The sequence below is a fragment of the Cladophialophora bantiana genome, assembly GCF_000835475.1.
Source record: "Cladophialophora bantiana CBS 173.52 unplaced genomic scaffold supercont1.23, whole genome shotgun sequence".
NCBI classification, from domain to species: domain Eukaryota; kingdom Fungi; phylum Ascomycota; class Eurotiomycetes; order Chaetothyriales; family Herpotrichiellaceae; genus Cladophialophora; species Cladophialophora bantiana.
Window position 1 is genome coordinate 13,365 of NW_015971597.1, and position 15,452 is coordinate 28,816.

The 15,452-nt window shown below is 52.4% G+C and overlaps 7 protein-coding genes across 7 annotated transcripts; 4 read left to right on the plus strand and 3 right to left on the minus strand.

The window, feature by feature from the left end:
* Window positions 1-350: 350 nt before the first annotated feature.
* Z519_11591 (uncharacterized protein) lies at window positions 351-1,727 on the plus strand (the record flags this gene model as incomplete). Its single annotated transcript, XM_016769302.1, has 1 exon — window positions 351-1,727. The coding sequence occupies one exon, from the start codon at window positions 351-353 to the stop codon at window positions 1,725-1,727; it is 1,377 nt and encodes a 458-aa protein (XP_016614286.1).
* Window positions 1,728-3,465: 1,738 nt separating this feature from the next.
* On the plus strand, window positions 3,466-4,098 carry Z519_11592 (uncharacterized protein; the record flags this gene model as incomplete). Its single annotated transcript, XM_016769303.1, has 1 exon — window positions 3,466-4,098. The coding sequence occupies one exon, from the start codon at window positions 3,466-3,468 to the stop codon at window positions 4,096-4,098; it is 633 nt and encodes a 210-aa protein (XP_016614287.1).
* A 1,671-nt stretch (window positions 4,099-5,769) lies between these two features.
* Z519_11593 (uncharacterized protein) lies at window positions 5,770-6,123 on the minus strand (the record flags this gene model as incomplete). The annotated part of the gene is made up of 1 exon (XM_016769304.1): window positions 5,770-6,123. One exon carries the CDS (start codon window positions 6,121-6,123, stop codon window positions 5,770-5,772), a length of 354 nt encoding a protein of 117 aa, XP_016614288.1.
* Window positions 6,124-6,391: 268 nt separating this feature from the next.
* Window positions 6,392-7,278, minus strand: Z519_11594 (uncharacterized protein; the record flags this gene model as incomplete). The annotated part of the gene is made up of 5 exons (XM_016769305.1): window positions 6,392-6,709; window positions 6,785-6,875; window positions 6,932-7,015; window positions 7,050-7,054; window positions 7,090-7,278. The coding sequence occupies 5 exons, from the start codon at window positions 7,276-7,278 to the stop codon at window positions 6,392-6,394; spliced, it is 687 nt and encodes a 228-aa protein (XP_016614289.1).
* Window positions 7,279-8,837: 1,559 nt separating this feature from the next.
* On the plus strand, window positions 8,838-9,077 carry Z519_11595 (uncharacterized protein; the record flags this gene model as incomplete). Its single annotated transcript, XM_016769306.1, has 1 exon — window positions 8,838-9,077. One exon carries the CDS (start codon window positions 8,838-8,840, stop codon window positions 9,075-9,077), a length of 240 nt encoding a protein of 79 aa, XP_016614290.1.
* A 1,225-nt stretch (window positions 9,078-10,302) lies between these two features.
* Window positions 10,303-11,550, minus strand: Z519_11596 (uncharacterized protein; the record flags this gene model as incomplete). The annotated part of the gene is made up of 1 exon (XM_016769307.1): window positions 10,303-11,550. One exon carries the CDS (start codon window positions 11,548-11,550, stop codon window positions 10,303-10,305), a length of 1,248 nt encoding a protein of 415 aa, XP_016614291.1.
* A 1,863-nt stretch (window positions 11,551-13,413) lies between these two features.
* Z519_11597 (uncharacterized protein) lies at window positions 13,414-14,166 on the plus strand (the record flags this gene model as incomplete). The annotated part of the gene is made up of 1 exon (XM_016769308.1): window positions 13,414-14,166. The coding sequence occupies one exon, from the start codon at window positions 13,414-13,416 to the stop codon at window positions 14,164-14,166; it is 753 nt and encodes a 250-aa protein (XP_016614292.1).
* Window positions 14,167-15,452: the final 1,286 nt, after the last annotated feature.

Consider the following 15,452-nt stretch of genomic DNA (forward strand, 5'->3'; position numbering starts at 1 on the left):
TATCGAGGGCTTTGCTGCTGATTGTGGGGAGCGAGGAGGAACCTGTGACTCCAACGAAACGCGCCGTCCCGCGAGTCACTTTGGTCATTGTCCCCAAAAAGCCCACTGCTGCCCACCGGTTTGCGCTGGTCAGACTGGTTCGCGAGCCGAAATAATCACGGGCGACTTTCACTTGCTGCTCAGGACTTCTGCTGTTTGGACAGCTGCGCTTTTTACGGACAGACAGGGCCTCCAGAGACATGCTTCCACCTTCATGATAGAGCTTTCTTTGCTTAGACGAGCATAACCCACCATCAGTCACCTATACTCGGTATTCTGTCCTCCCTCCCCCCTGCATACGAGTCCGCAACATGACCGCCCCATCTCCACCAACCTCCCCGACAACGCCCTCGCGAAAGCGCAGGTCACTGCTCCTGTCCAACGTCGAAATACAATCCCAAGATGCGACGTCCCCGAGTCCGTACACCAGCGGGACCACAAATGGCACGACGTACTCGAGGAGATCATCGCGAACGTCGCAGACCTCTTACCTGCCTCGGTCCCCGTTGACACCTCGCCCCATGTCCTCCAAGTCTTCCCGACCTCCCTCATTCTCCCAACAGCGCAGACCAAGTCGGACGAGCATAAATAGCAACAGGAGTATAGAACACTACGGCGACGGCAACGGGCTGGGAAACTTGGCCGACGAGCTGGAGCAAGCTTGGGGCGAGGAAGAGGAAGGAGAGGGCCACTCCAACTTCCTCGACGGCTTAAGAGAGGGTGAGGTAGGCCAGGATTCTTCGATGATGCGCGACCCACGCAGCCCCTACGAGATAAACGATATGCACGATTTTGGGTTTGGGATGGTCCTGCAGAGTCCGCATAGCCAATATGACGGGCAACCTCCCACGCTGCGCGTTCCCCAGCCTCGACCGAATTCGCAATCCCAAGAGAGCAAAAAGCCAGGACACCAGAGACAAGAGTCCGCCTACGACGGCTCAGACTACGGGCCAGATTCAGAGGCGGACCAAGAAGAGGATGTCATCCCACCGATCCTACGAAAACGAATCCGCGACATCGAGAACCTCACACGCATGTGCGTCAATCCCGAAGACGCAGTCAGTGAAGGCGGTGGCACTGTCCGCCGAGTCATTCATGGCTTGAAGGATCTCGGTCCACAGGCAAACATCGAGTACGGAGTCACCCGGCTGATCACGGCATATACATCTATGGCCTCTCACCGGACACACAAGACCCGAGATCTGTTCACCCAGTCACACTCACTCATGTACGGGGGAACTTTATGGCAGCTACCTGAGGAGATGATCGACTTACTCCTTGATGATATTACCAGTTTATCGTCGACCCTCCCTTTCCTTCGTCCGCAGAATCCATTGTTGTCCCTCCAAATCCTGGCCTCACAGACTGAAGAACTGTCGCACACCCTCCGCTCTTTGACCGATCTGCTCCAGGAATCCCGTCTTGCGGCCAGTGCCGCGACGAGAAAGCTCAAATCGGTCCGTGACATGGTGGAGGACATGTCGCTGGACGAAGAGCTGGTGGAGAACAGTATACTCTTGATCCAGGCCGGGGATTGGGATCGCAGGTGTCGGGAGAGGCAGGCAGCACGAACATGTCAAGAGGTCTGCGAGGGGTTTGCAGACCGATGGGGCTTGCAATGCGATGTGGATTTAATATCGCTGGCCGAGGGCAGGAAGCAGCCTGCCCCGGTATTGGTGTCTGGATAATGGGAAACACATTGGGAGATTTGGATCTTTGAAGCGTGGAGTCTGGGCTGGTTTGGCACATCAATTCAACGGGATAATGGGACTACAGCGCTAAAGCCGGTTGATGAGAACCCTGGTTAGCGATACACTGGAATGGAGATTGATACCTATGCTTTAATGAGAGAGCGGCGGGCGTCCGAATAATGAGAGACGGTGGAGGGGACATGAAATCATACTCCATATAAAGAGTAGACAATATACCATCGATATTGGACACGATGCAGGTAATAGACAGCAGGTATGAGGTATCGGGTATCCGTATCAGGCACGAGGTGCACGCCCTGGCATGATGGAGGACACCCGTCGTCTTAAGACATGGACAGGCTGAAAAATCCCTGGTGAAGGCGGTCACCATTTTCTTCTTGTCTGTGTTGCTTCTTCTGAGCTGAACGTTTCCTCACTATTCTCCCTCGTCGGCACCGGTAACAGCAGGCAACAAACATTCGCCATTTCCTCCGTCCTCGACGTTCATCCTCTACCAAGGAGGGACGTAGGTGTTGCGAGTCTGATTGCTGCCGTTGATTCCGAGATTCACACGCCGACTCGACACCCAATGCGAGGCCTCATCGGTGGCGTGATTAGTCCAGCCCAATCGACGCCCACCCAGATCGTTTCTTGCTGTGGAGCTTTGCCTCTCGCTAACGAGAATAGAAGCATGAGGGCAAGCAAATGGTGGAAGCTTGGCTGTTTGCCCCTTGGACCTGCAATTTGCTTGTCGACACCAAAGAGCTCCTGCATTCACACCTCCCACCACTCGCAAGAATACCAGTACTGTGGTACATCAGTTGGATGGGGGGCTGTTTGCGGTGATGGCTAAGAGACGATTCCTTCGCTCTTTTGTCAAGATTGAGTTGCACAGATAGCTTACAAGCACGAGGACTCTGTACTCTACAGGGTGAAAGCAGATACCAAGTAGGTACCTATGGGCACTCACTCCAGTGGAAACACCCTCGCTTAACCAAATTAACCGCGCGAAGATCAGATGTCCACAACTACGAATGGCACGCAGTCATGAGATTCAGATGGAGACATGATCATGTCTTGCGTCCACTCACCTGCCTTGTCCGTACCCAGCCAGCACAGCTGTGCCCGGCTCTGGATATCCAAACACTCACAGACTATCCCAGACTCAGCTACCATCGCCGCAACCTCATTGCCGACTGACACCCATGCTGTTTCGCAGTAGGTCACATTGTCATCTCTGGACTGTCGACAAACAGGCTACCCTGCCTGTTCCGTGTCTCACTAAAGGTGACGTGGGTGTGGGCTCAATACTTGCCCAAGCTTCGACCAGAAGTTTGTCAGCCGTATCACCGCTCGAGAAGGAACCCACTCAGCCTCGTGTTGTTCCACCTCACGGCTCCGGGGGTGTGGTGACATTGACCTCTTTGCTGTGGCCTATCTTGAGACCCGATGACGAGCAGCAGAACCGTTCGGCTATTGGAGCCCCAGTGGTGTCAGAAGCAATCTCCCATACTGTTATATGTTTTCACACCCACTTCTTTCTGTGTTTGCTTCTCTGTTGGTTTGTGATCACTGATATCTCCCTCTCGTTTGACATACATACATCACGTCGCTCGCTACAGTCACTCGCTTGATCTCTCTCCTAAAAGATCGGACCTTGTTGGGGCCACTTTACGTGTCTTTCGCGGACGTCTTGTCATCACCCCCGCTAGGAAAAGATATTCACACTCTCAAAATGAGGTCCGGTGCCGCTCTCGTCTTGCTCGCCGGCCTGGCTGCTGCCTACCCAGGCGAAGTCCTGCGCAAACGCGCTCTCAAACCACGCGAAGGCTGTCCCGCTGAACTCACGCCCGGCCAGTTTGAATTCCCCCACTACATCACGCAGATCTCCAAGTCTCAGCCCGACAAGGCTTTCGGGCCCCAATATAACGGCGTCTTCACTCCCAATGATATCTCGTCCATCTTCAGCTTTGACGTTCCTGCCTCTCGCGCCGACGCCAATTGCACGCTTGAGTTCATCTTCCCACTGAAATCGCAGCTCAAGACTTCCAACTTCGAATACGAAGGTGGTGGCTCGTTCTTCTTCACTGGATATAATCCAGGCAGCTGCCCTGGACCAGAGACGACGTACAACAACCAGCCCGCCCCGGGTCCTTTCCCTCCTTTCCCGCCCATTCACATGGAACCGGGAAACGCTTACACCATTGACGTCGGCCCTTGCTTTGTGGGCGCGGGAACCTGTGTTGCTGGAATGACCTCGACAAACGACACCAACTTCTGGTTCTTCCAGGACCAAGACGAGTGCCCGATTGGCATTTACACGGCATACTCGTACGGTCTGCCACCGATGGCCATGCCACCTGCATAAGCGGGCGCTCTGCTTCAACGCGTTGGAGGAGAAAACCAAAGTTAATCTCATCGGCGCCTGAGGAAATCAAATCAGACCACTCAGAATTCTCCTCTGCCGTGGTACAGGTACCACTTGAAACGGCTGTATGGGGAGGGACCTATTATATACCAAAGGGAACCAGGCATTTTGGGACAGAACAGAAAAGAAAAGGAATGGAAAAAAAAGGTTCGCCGGCGACTTTGTCATGACAGACCCCTCTATCTACCCTCTCCCCATGTGTGCCGTTGCGGTTGGGTGGCACACAAAGCAACAGAAGGACATCCCACACAATAGCATACATAACTAATGAAACTGCGTTTCTGACGCACACAAGCAAACAACAAAACAACCAAATTATTCCGTCAATCATATCTTCCATCATATTCTGCTCCGTCACTGTCTGTCTGTTTGTTTGCTTGTTTGCTTGTTCCTTTCACGCTTTGTCGTACATACAAAGCATTGCATACTCTGTACACCCATCTCGGCAGGATGCACTTTGTGGACGCACTATACTGTGTGATTCGTAGAGAGACTCTCGGCTTCTTCCACGCCTTTTTGGTCTGGCTTCGACTTTACGCGCGGTGACGGAGAGGGATGGAGAATGGGAATGAGAGCGGAGAATGAGAGGCCCGAGGAGAGGAGAGGAAAGGGAAAAAGGGGGTAAAGCAAAGTAAGGTAAAGCAGAGAAGAACAATCCAATCCGATGGCCCTCAAGGTCTATCCTATCCACCATCCGCCATCCGCCATCCTCCTCCATTGATTGCTTCGTGTCACTTTTAAACCCACCTCGTTCTCGTTCCCCTCAGAGCAGAGGACAGCAGAGTAGAGTAGAGTAAATCAGCTGAGGTGCAGGTCGTCCTACAACGGAGCGGTATCGTGCTTTTTGTGCAGTACCATGTCATGTCATAATACATACATACCGTGCTCTCCTCCGCCACGCCATACCGCGTTGTGTCGTGTCGGTTCATGCTGTGTTACGTTAAGTTATGTCGTGCTGTAGACGGACCGTCCAGGTAGTTCGACTACTCCTGCTCTGCTCTGATTGACGCCGAAAGCAAACGTAACGGCGCAATGACAGCGGTGGTTCCAACACCGTCTCCGACATTTATGTAGCTGACCCGCTGACGAGGCTGGTGCCAGCTGTGTGAACAAAAATCGAGATGGAGACAAAGATGAAGATAGAGATGGTCGTGGACTGGGAGCACCCCTGACGAGAACGAGGCTAGGACAAAGTGAACAACCATAGGGACATAGATGAGGTGTTGGTGGCCGGACCTAACCCCCTGCTTCTCTACCTTGGGAGACTCCCGCTCCTTACCCTCCTGACAACCGTAGCCGTGGTCCTGTTCGATCTGGCACCACCGCCTCGCGCGCTCTATCTCGGTTTGGTGCACGAGGCGCGCCGTCTCCCTGCCCTCTCTTGAGGTGATCCGGCGGCGCAACTGGAGATCATCATCGTCGGGTTCTACCTGGTCTGTCCATTCCACCCCTTACTTCCCCTCTTCATCGTCCCCAGCCCTCCCACATTCTTCGTCCCTTTCTTTTTTTTCTCTCTCTCTCCAGGCGGACTTCTGGTAATTCAGATTTGCCACCCAGGATCAGGAGGACCACTTCTTTCGTCGCCGTCATGTTGTCCATAACCTCGAGCTCCTATCGCCTCTCCCGGAGGAGGAAGAGGATCTTCTTCACGATCCTGTCGCTCTCGATGGAGCCCCATCCGACCACGAAAAAGACGCCGCTGAAGAGAGCTCGCGGCATGAGGCGAAGCAGGGCCAGCAATGGTCGCGTCATTGTCCCGATGATGGCCAGCGGTATGAGGAGGTGGCTGATTCGCTGCTCCGTGCGAGACTCGGCCCGGGTCTCCTTGCGGACGAGAACCGCACTTTCGTTGGTTTTAATTTCTCGCACGTCTTCGACGTAGTTTGTAAGCAATGCACGGGTACCTGAGGGACCAGGCCGTTGGGCAGCGGGATGTCGAGGAAGCCAGCCACCAGACTCGTCCATCCGAGGAGGAAGAAATGCCAATGAATACAGCGGGCTTTTTCAACGGGAAGGATCTTGCCTGCGCGGTGAGTGAACTGACATTGTGGTGGTAGTAAAAGAGTAAATTCATGAGGAGTCCGAAGGGCGCCGCGACAAAGATTCATTGGACGGGGATGTTCCAGAACTCGACGACCCAAGGGTGGTTTATCGTCAGACGGAATGAGCTCGTCACAGGAGGACGCTCGAAGTCCACAGCAGCGAGATTGCCAGAAGAGTGCGAGAACCCCATTCAGAAGATGGTCGCGATGGGATAGGCGTAGTCGGAGAGCAAAGCGCGGACCATGCCGTTGAAGTAGGTCGTCGAGCCAATGTACCCAAGGAAATAGATGGACAGCGTGTAGAGGATGGCAACCATGACGGATGCGAACCCGTTGAGGAACTTGCCGTCGTAGAAATTGACGCCGAGTTCTTCTACGCCCTTGATGATATAGATTGTGCCTACGTACAAGGCAAAGGTTTCTGAGGAGAAGTCGGTGACGGTCAGCGTGTAGTGACGCAGGTTGAGGATGGCCGTGAACCAGTGGAAGACTGCACTCCGAATGCCGACCTGGCATGTATTCAGTCAGTGAGCCTGAGACGGATCACAGGAAGGGAGGTATGAGAAAGGGGCAATAGTCCGTACCCAGACCATGAACTGTGGATAGATGGCTACATCGTGCATCTGGATGATGTGGAAAATTGTATAGTTGAACAGCGATATCAAAAGGGTGATGCTGACAACAGTAATGGGCTGCACCGACAGCAGACTGAAGACGACTGCGGCGAGGACGGGGACAGCAAGGCTTCGTTAACGCCATAGAACCCATTCGTGTTGTGGTTCATGTCCAATTGGAAGGCCAGAGCAGGCAGAAGGCTGAGAGGACATTATCAGTGGACATATCGTGGACACCAGCTTCTTCGTCCTCCGGCGGGCTTTGTTTGCTTTACAAAATACACCCGCACGGCTGAGGCCAAGGTGTGGTATGCCCAACCATCTGTGATGTTGCTCCAATAGTAGGGAAGCCTGCGACGGACGTCGTGATACATGCCCCGTCCAGGGTGGAAAATGCGATGGCTTCGCCAACCGCGTAGTTTCTCATCCCAATTGTAGACGTCATCAGCGACATTGAGCTCCATCTGAAGGGGAATGCTGTGAAGGGCGAGTTCCGGAGTTCACAGGTACCTAAAATGACTAGAAACATCGCATTATCCCAGAGAAGGTTGGAAAGCGGTCTCGCATATTGAGGTTTGACTCCCCTACTCCTAAGTCGAGGGCCGGAGCAGCGACGAGAGATCTTGACTGGGCTCTCCATTTGGCACTTATAGGGAATATATACGGATATAAAAGACGATGACTTGGGCCCAGATGGAGCAACGCAAAACAAGGGTCTTAGGACCATGGAGCAAGAGTGTTGGGCATGGACATCTAGTGAGAGGCAGACGCCATGACGATTCGCGATCCGGACAAACGTTGGTGCATCTGATGCTGATCCCACAGTCGACGTGTGAAATCAGGGACACAAGTAACGTTGTCCCGTTTATCCAGGGGCATCTACCTCGCTATATCAAATCGTCGCAATCGTCTCAATCAGTCATTGGCGCTCTGGAGTCTATCACGGACGATGACAGTGTAACAAGCATGTCCCGGAGTGACCAGCAAAAAAGGGTACTGGGGAATAAAAGGATCGTACCGATCCCCGAGGCCCGTGGCTGTGTGCTGCGGTGCCAAACTACTCACTCAATGAGAGATTTCCATTGGGGAAATTTGTGAACGAGAGGCGGATTTTTCTTCGGTAGAGCATATTACAAGGGATGGAAGAGCCCGTGACTTGACGAAACAGCGGTGGAGGAGGGATCAGCCGAAGAATAGCTGGGAGCTCTGAGAATACGGACTAACAAGTAGACGGAAAGTCGAGCTGCCAACCAACTTCTCCGAGGAGTTGTAGGTGGCTGTGGGTGGTGTGAGCCAGAGAGACTCTTCGTTCCCGGCCAAGGCTCGTCGTCGTGGATGGAGCAGAGAGGGGCAAATAATACCGAGTACGGCCCTGGCCAATCCATCAGGACAAGGAATCGCCCGGCCTTTTCTCGCCCGGATATGTCACTCCTTTGGCGCAGACCACGCGCCCATCACTCGTGGCGTGACTGTCACCTTCCCCCTCAGTGCCTGGGCCGTCTTTGGCTTGGCCTTGTTATCACATACCGTACGTTGGAGCAAATAACAGGGAAACCGCGCGTCCACGTCGTCTGGACGGATCGGCCGCATCACCCAATGCTCAGGCTCATGCTGATGCTCATGCTGATGCTCATGCTGATGCTCATGATGACCCTCCATGGATCGCCAGCCTGTCGCCTGTTGGCGTTGCGGCTTGTGATGGATCTCTTTGTCATGAATGTCGCTCGGGTTTCGCCGTTCCAGCCTTGACGAGGCTTTACAAACGGGGAAACAATGTAACACTGTGGGTTTGTGGTATCACTTTCGGCCAGGAGTATAAGATAGGCTTCTTCCTTCCCCCCTTTGAGGCCTTTTACTTCACCATACCATAGACAAAGCAATCCAGAACACAGACATCAACGCCATCAAGGCATCTCACCAAGATCTGACCGAGCTAACAGTCCAACACCAATACAATCATCTATTTATGGGATCATCAGATATCTCAAGTCTTAGCTCCAAAACCAGCAGATCATCAATGAATATGGAGACCATGCATGGATACGGCGACTCGTGGTTCGAGAACCTCAACACCCAAAGAATGCAGTACGAGCAACAACATCAACCACACAACTACGGCGACTCGTGGTTCGAGAACCTCAATAACCAGAGAGTGCAGTACGAGCAACAACACCAACCACACAACTACGGGGCAGCTTGGTTCGACGGTTTCGAGCAAATGTGGGAACAATGGCAAGACTCCAAGAACGGGGGACACGCCTGAGGGAGAGATAGAAGAGAGGACCGACGAGATCAGATCATATCAGATTGGCTATCGAACGCACAACAATACTGTTCACCTGATGCGTTACAAGCGAGCGAAACTACCGATTGGACGGATTAGGTGACCCACTGGGGATAATTCATTGAGATTTGGAGTTGGGATAGGGCGTCAGGGAGTTCACGACACAATGAGGCACATGGGCATGTGTCGCTTACATGTACGAATTATTGACACAAGCGCTGAAGTCTATCAGCTTTTTTTTTTTGGAAAGTGTTTTGAAGACTCAAGAAAAGAATTATGCACGAGACAGAGGATACAAGATACAACACACAAGCTGCAAGGCAGAAGAATCTAACCCAAGTGGTATAATATCGACAGCCACGCAAGGACAAGGGACAGAGAGAGAGGGGATAGGTCCCGATCTACACTCAGAGACAATTATAATGGTAATACATACAAACATACACATATTCATCCTGACTACACGAATGCTGTCTTTGATCACTTCCGTAGAAAGAAGAGAATCTACGTAGTTATTCCATCAAGTGTCCATCCAGGTAAACCGTCACATCTTTACGTAAATGTACTTTTCTATAAATACATATATCATAATATACGTTTGGGGTTTCTAGGTATATACGTGCCCATGCGGGAGTCATTCCAAACAACGAAAAAGAAAAAGGGACCTCGCTAAAGGCAACTGACTGTACGAGTCCCACCGTTGCCCCTCCTATCTTGCTGCATGGCGTTTGTGTTTGTTGTTCTCGAACCCTTCAAGTGATTCGAGGATGCCGGGTTGGCATGGCAGATTTTTCGAAATCTTTCCTCGGGTGGGAGTGGAGAGTGTACTGGGCTTCACTAGCCTTTACAAGTTCATGCTGATATACGACGAGGGTGGCGGCGACGACGAAGACTTACAAGAAGAATCAACCAAAGGAACGCGTTAGTATCACGGTATTCCCCAAAACGCCCAAATGAGTCCATTTCATACGTATCCTTCGTGTCTGGCCTGAACAACATAACATACTAAAACGTCCAGTCTGTTTCTCCTGGGGGTGTTTTCGCCATTAAAATAAACCCAAATCCAACAAAAACTACCCAGAAGGAAAACAGGCGCCGTCACCATGCATGACATCAATTTTTCCTCGTCGTACTGAGATTAGCCCGGCCAACCCATCGTATATCCCCCACTTGCCGCCGACCCTCTGTCCCTCGTTCAGTGCACTCAACTGTCGAAGAACAAGGCAGCAGTGAGCATTTCTTCCAACGCCGTTTTACGAGGCTTTCGATGCCTCTGCCAGTCGTCACTGTCCCGTCCGACGTGGATATCCTGAGTCCGTACTCTCTTCCTCCCAAGATCCCCAGACGACGATCGCGTATGATTGGCGGTCACCGGCACCGGGGGACTTTTCGGCCTCTCCTCCTGGAAGCCGGAGGATATCACACTTCCGGATTCGGAGGTCTGCATCGAGCTTGTCCCACTGCTCGAGGCATAGCCATGGTCGGCAGCCATTTCTGACGACGGATTTTGCTCAGGGATTGTGCCATGCGATGGGGTGATTGGAGTGATAGGAGCGTCACCAGTCGTTTCTGGGAAATGTGTCGATTTTTGGCTAGATAAATGGTGTTTGTTCTCCTTCTGTAGGCGGAGTTGGTCTCGAATGCGACGCATGGCGTTCATGTGCTTGCGGAAGCCTGTTTCGATCCCGTCCAGATTCAATGTCTCGGCAGGGTGGCCGAGATTGGTGTGATGCTCAGGCCTCTGGTGTGTGGGCCAGAGCGTGGGATATCCATCCTGCGACCTGGGCCTTGCGGAATCACCCCGCAGCGGCGACGTGGTGTTTTCTTTGAGGTTGTCGTTGGCGACGGCGAACGTGACAGTCTCAATCGATTTTGCGGCTCTGCCGGGGTCTTGCGGTACGGCAATCGACCTGTCTTGATCCCACTTCTGAAGGACATTTCTCGTGACTTCGGAGAGGACTCTATACTCTTCAGTTTCGCTAACAGCTCTGGCTCGAGCGAGCTCCGCATGTGTCAGGCTGGAAAGAAACACATTGAGACTCTCAACCAGCATGGATAATTTCCTCCTGAAGTCCTGGACGGTGAGACCTTCGTAATTCATATCTGTGTTTGTGAGCCATTGCTTCACGGCTGCGCGGTCCCTGGTTGAGCTGGAAAGGTACAACTTCACCAGGTTGTACAAAGGTCGTAGGGCAGCGTTCAAGGAGGTTAGAATCTTCGAGAACGTCAATGCCCAGCGTTTGTGATCCGGTTGTCGATCTATGAGTACTGATGTGCTCCCGACGCTGTGTAGGGAGTCGAGGCTGATGGCAATGGTCCACACTTCAAATCGGAGGTTTTCAAAGTCTTCGGACGCCTTCTGCATGCCATAAAAGGTGTGCCATGCCAATTTGCACGCTTCGGCCAAGGAGGTAGGAGACTGGCTCCCGCTGAAACCGATCGAGCGCGACATTGATGATAGTGGACGATAAAAAGGATTAAATCTGATAAATCCCGTTGGCTTTTGAGCAGGTTTTCAAGAGCCCGGAGTGAACAATAAGGCAAAGTGCGATGAACACGGCCGGCATTCTTGCCTCGCATAATAAGCCTTGCGATGCGGTGGTCTTAGCCACAGCGTGACTGGACACTCCTCGCCTCCCCGCAATGGACGGGCTTGCTTGTGAGAAAAGCCAGGAAGGCCATTTGGTGTGAAAATGTCTCGAACTGTTGCGCCACATGTGGCCTGACAGTGCGCCGAATTACGCTCACCACCACCCGCCCTGGCTCCTTACATTTGCCCGGATGAGATTTCCGCAGATCAGTCAGTACGGAGGCTGTCTGGCCGATCGTAATGCGGTTTGGATCGATCCTATTGTCGCTTAACGGCATGTGGGTTGTGCTGTTCGATTCAGTATATACATTGCTAGAGAGCAGAGCAAGACCGAACAGCTCCAAAGCCCGGGCCTGGGCATGGGCCTCGACCAGGGCTCTCAGAAACATTATGGAGACATATTGTCCTAACAGTCTTTGACCTCACCTGGTGTCAAACTCTCATTTGGTCTCTGATGCCAGTTGAAAGGGGCACTGTGACAAAGACCAGCCTGGGCGGCTGAAGAGATGCCGTACCCGTTTGAAGAATTTGGAAATGTCAAGGGGCGGCCCAACCCTAGCTAGCCAGACGAAAAGACAGGGGCCAAGAATCTTCTAAGGACCTTTAGGCATGCTGACGCCAAGCTGTCCAGGGGGATGGGCAGCAATCTAACGCTTAAACGGCTTAAATGGGAGAGCTTACCAAGACATGGATCGCAGCCTGGTCGCCCTTGAAACTCCCCAGAAGAAGTTTATCGTGAATCTCAGATCAACTTCGGTGGAAATACCAGCCTTGCCGAATGGTATCCAACAGATATCGACTGCTCCGAGAGCCTTGTGGCTGCTGGTGGGAAAATCTCCATTACCATTGCGGTGGTTGGCAGCTTCACTCCTCACTCAAGAGCCCTGCAGAACGATCACCCAACCCGGAATTGACTTGCTGCTGCTCCAAATCGTCCAGCTCAAGGGTCCACAATAGAGGTGCCGTGTAGATAGCCAGCTGTCCTCTTCCCTGGAGTCAAACAACAAGCAGCCTCGTCGCCATCGCGGGTTGCAATCGGCGCCTTTGGGTCGCGTTCGAATGGTAGCAATGGTGGGAAGGTACTCGGTAGGTTGAAGCAATCCCCGTGGAAACGATCTGCGTGAGCAAATCCTCCGAAGTCTGGACTCTGGAGTCTGGAGTCTGGAGATGTCCGATACACCTGATCTCGCAGCGAGGTGGCCTGCCATCCCTGTGGCTTGCTGTGACTGATACCGACTCCGAACCGCCAATGGCCGAGTGAGGCTAGTAATATTGGCTTAGTCCTTGGTCAGTCCTAGTCAGTTCTGAACCCAGACCCGTCACACCACCACCCGTCACGCCACGACTCCTCAGTTGCTACCTCGCGACAATGCGCCCCGCGGGCAGTAGTCTGACATGTCGTTGCTCGGGGCTGCATTATGTTAGCACGGCCACGTACTCCGAACTGTGTGCGTGTTGTGCAAAACCATTGTCTTGATTTCGGACATATTGCGACTCATCTGATTGGTATCCCCGCCTTTACCGTGGGATGATATTGTCAATGGAAAATCATATCATACGAATGCAGCATTGGAGCTTCAAAGAAGAGAAATACTTAATGACTGGCCCCTGCCGGCTTTTAGATTCCCATTGCCACCAAGTCTGTGAGCGTTCTTGAGCATCAGCCTTTGCATTACTGCCAGCGTTTGTTGTCTTATAGCTGTAGCAACTTACCTCAACACTACAATGGATTACTCAAAGAGCCGCTATTCCTTCCAAAACACATCGTCGATCCGGTCTTCGTCATGCTCTGTCTCCCAATCGCGGCGACTAGCATATGAAATAGGCACCAAGGCCAGGTCAAAGATTCAGAAAGAAGCGGCCAAGACTGTCCCTCAGCTTCATAGACTCGTCTGCCATGCGGCAGTGTATGACAATGCCACGAAATTCATCCTCGATCACATGCATGACTACAGTCCCGAAATCGATCACTCTGAGTCGGCGACAATCGAAGAAGTAGAAGACGTGGAAGCAGACGTTTCTCTATATGACATTGTCGACATTGTGCCCGAGGATGAACGCGATCCCGAGCCATCACACACGTCGCTGGAACTCACTCACAATGCATCTTTCAATGGCTACGCACAGCTCAAATCACCCCGGCTCTGTGGTGTCGTGGTGACCACCACTCTGGTGGGCGCACGAGACAGCCACTGGGAAGAAACAGAGAGCGACTCCAGCACCGAATCCGACGAGGACTACGACTATGACAACGAGTATGACTACAACGGCTATGACGGCTACATGGAGTCAGGCTACACATACGGCCAGTATGAGAGACGATCAGACTTGCACTACGCACGCAGCTGCTCAAAACCCTTCGCCGACTCGACACCTACATACAACCACAGCAACGATGACCACTTGCTTTGGGCTCAGCAACCGAGAGTCTGGTCCCAGCAACAAGAGGCCCACCTGTTCGTGGAAGCCTTCGGCTGACCCTCTCACTCACGATTCTCTTTTTTTTTGATTATTTATCCCAGCAAGTTCCCTGCTCCCTCTGGGGGAATCCACCCCACGATCGGTTGAGCCACTTGACGATTTTTGGAAATTTATGATCCCAGTTTTAATGTCCGCCTCGCAATCAAATTGCTAGAGGCATTGAAAGACGAGATGGATTGGAAAAGGGGGAAACCGGCACAGCAGCAAGGAGTCTGGGGCCATCCGAGATTGGGAATGGAGATTGATTTCAAAGCCTCATTGTCGACCCAGTAGTCGTGGCTTCTGTGCCAGCATGGGAAAGCAATGTTCAGGATTTGGAAGCACCTCGTTCTCGACATCATGGACCAAAACCCTCCAACGACCTTGTCTCTGGTTTCTCGACATGACTCTACCCCATGTACCAACGGCAGATAGTTCTCCCCCGATACTAAGTAGCATCGGAGGTTGAGACAGCTGACCACCAGGACATCGGAGCATTCCCTGTTGCTCAAGGCTAAGGCCGTGTGAGTGTGTTCTTGAAAGACAGAACCCCGCGGCGTTAGGAGGGCGAGGCAGGGCAGAGTCGCCAATTACCAATGTATATATGTACATATGTACGTATCAATGATACCCACTGCACAAACTAGTTTGATTCAGAGCTGTAAAAAGAGAACTCCCCAAAAAAAACATCATGACAAAGCTACTCCGTACAGAGAGTACTGTGTATTGCCCTCAAACCCGTATCTTCTCAGTCCCGCGCAAATGCACCCCCAGTTCCCAAATCCACATCAGGTACGGCCTTCGTCGGCGACGCAACGGCATGCTCAGGGCCTGGCCTACTCCTTCGTAGTCTGACAATGTGTTTTGTATCGGTAGCTAGCGTATGTTGCGGCAGAGCACAAGACTTCCCTTGCAAAGGAGTTGGAAAGGGGAGTGCCGATTGCTACGGCGCTTCCGCCAGATACATACATCCACATCCATACCACATACATTGTTCTTGGAGGATTGATCCACATACTTGCTATAAAAAAACCCCTGGGATCTGCTCCGGCTATCGTGCTTGTATTTTCCCGCTTTTCGCTCTCACTCGCAAGACTACTCTTGCGGTACAATACACGCCTTGACCTGTCCGAACTACCACATGCAACAAAGTAACAGAATACCGCCCTGCCCTTCAGCAGCCATTCATGATGTGAAGGATAAATCGACTGTTTTCGTACTCCCACTTCACATGATTTACTTTTCCATCGACGCCAAAATATTACACTTCAGCCACCCACGTGGGCGGACCGCTGCTCCTGCCA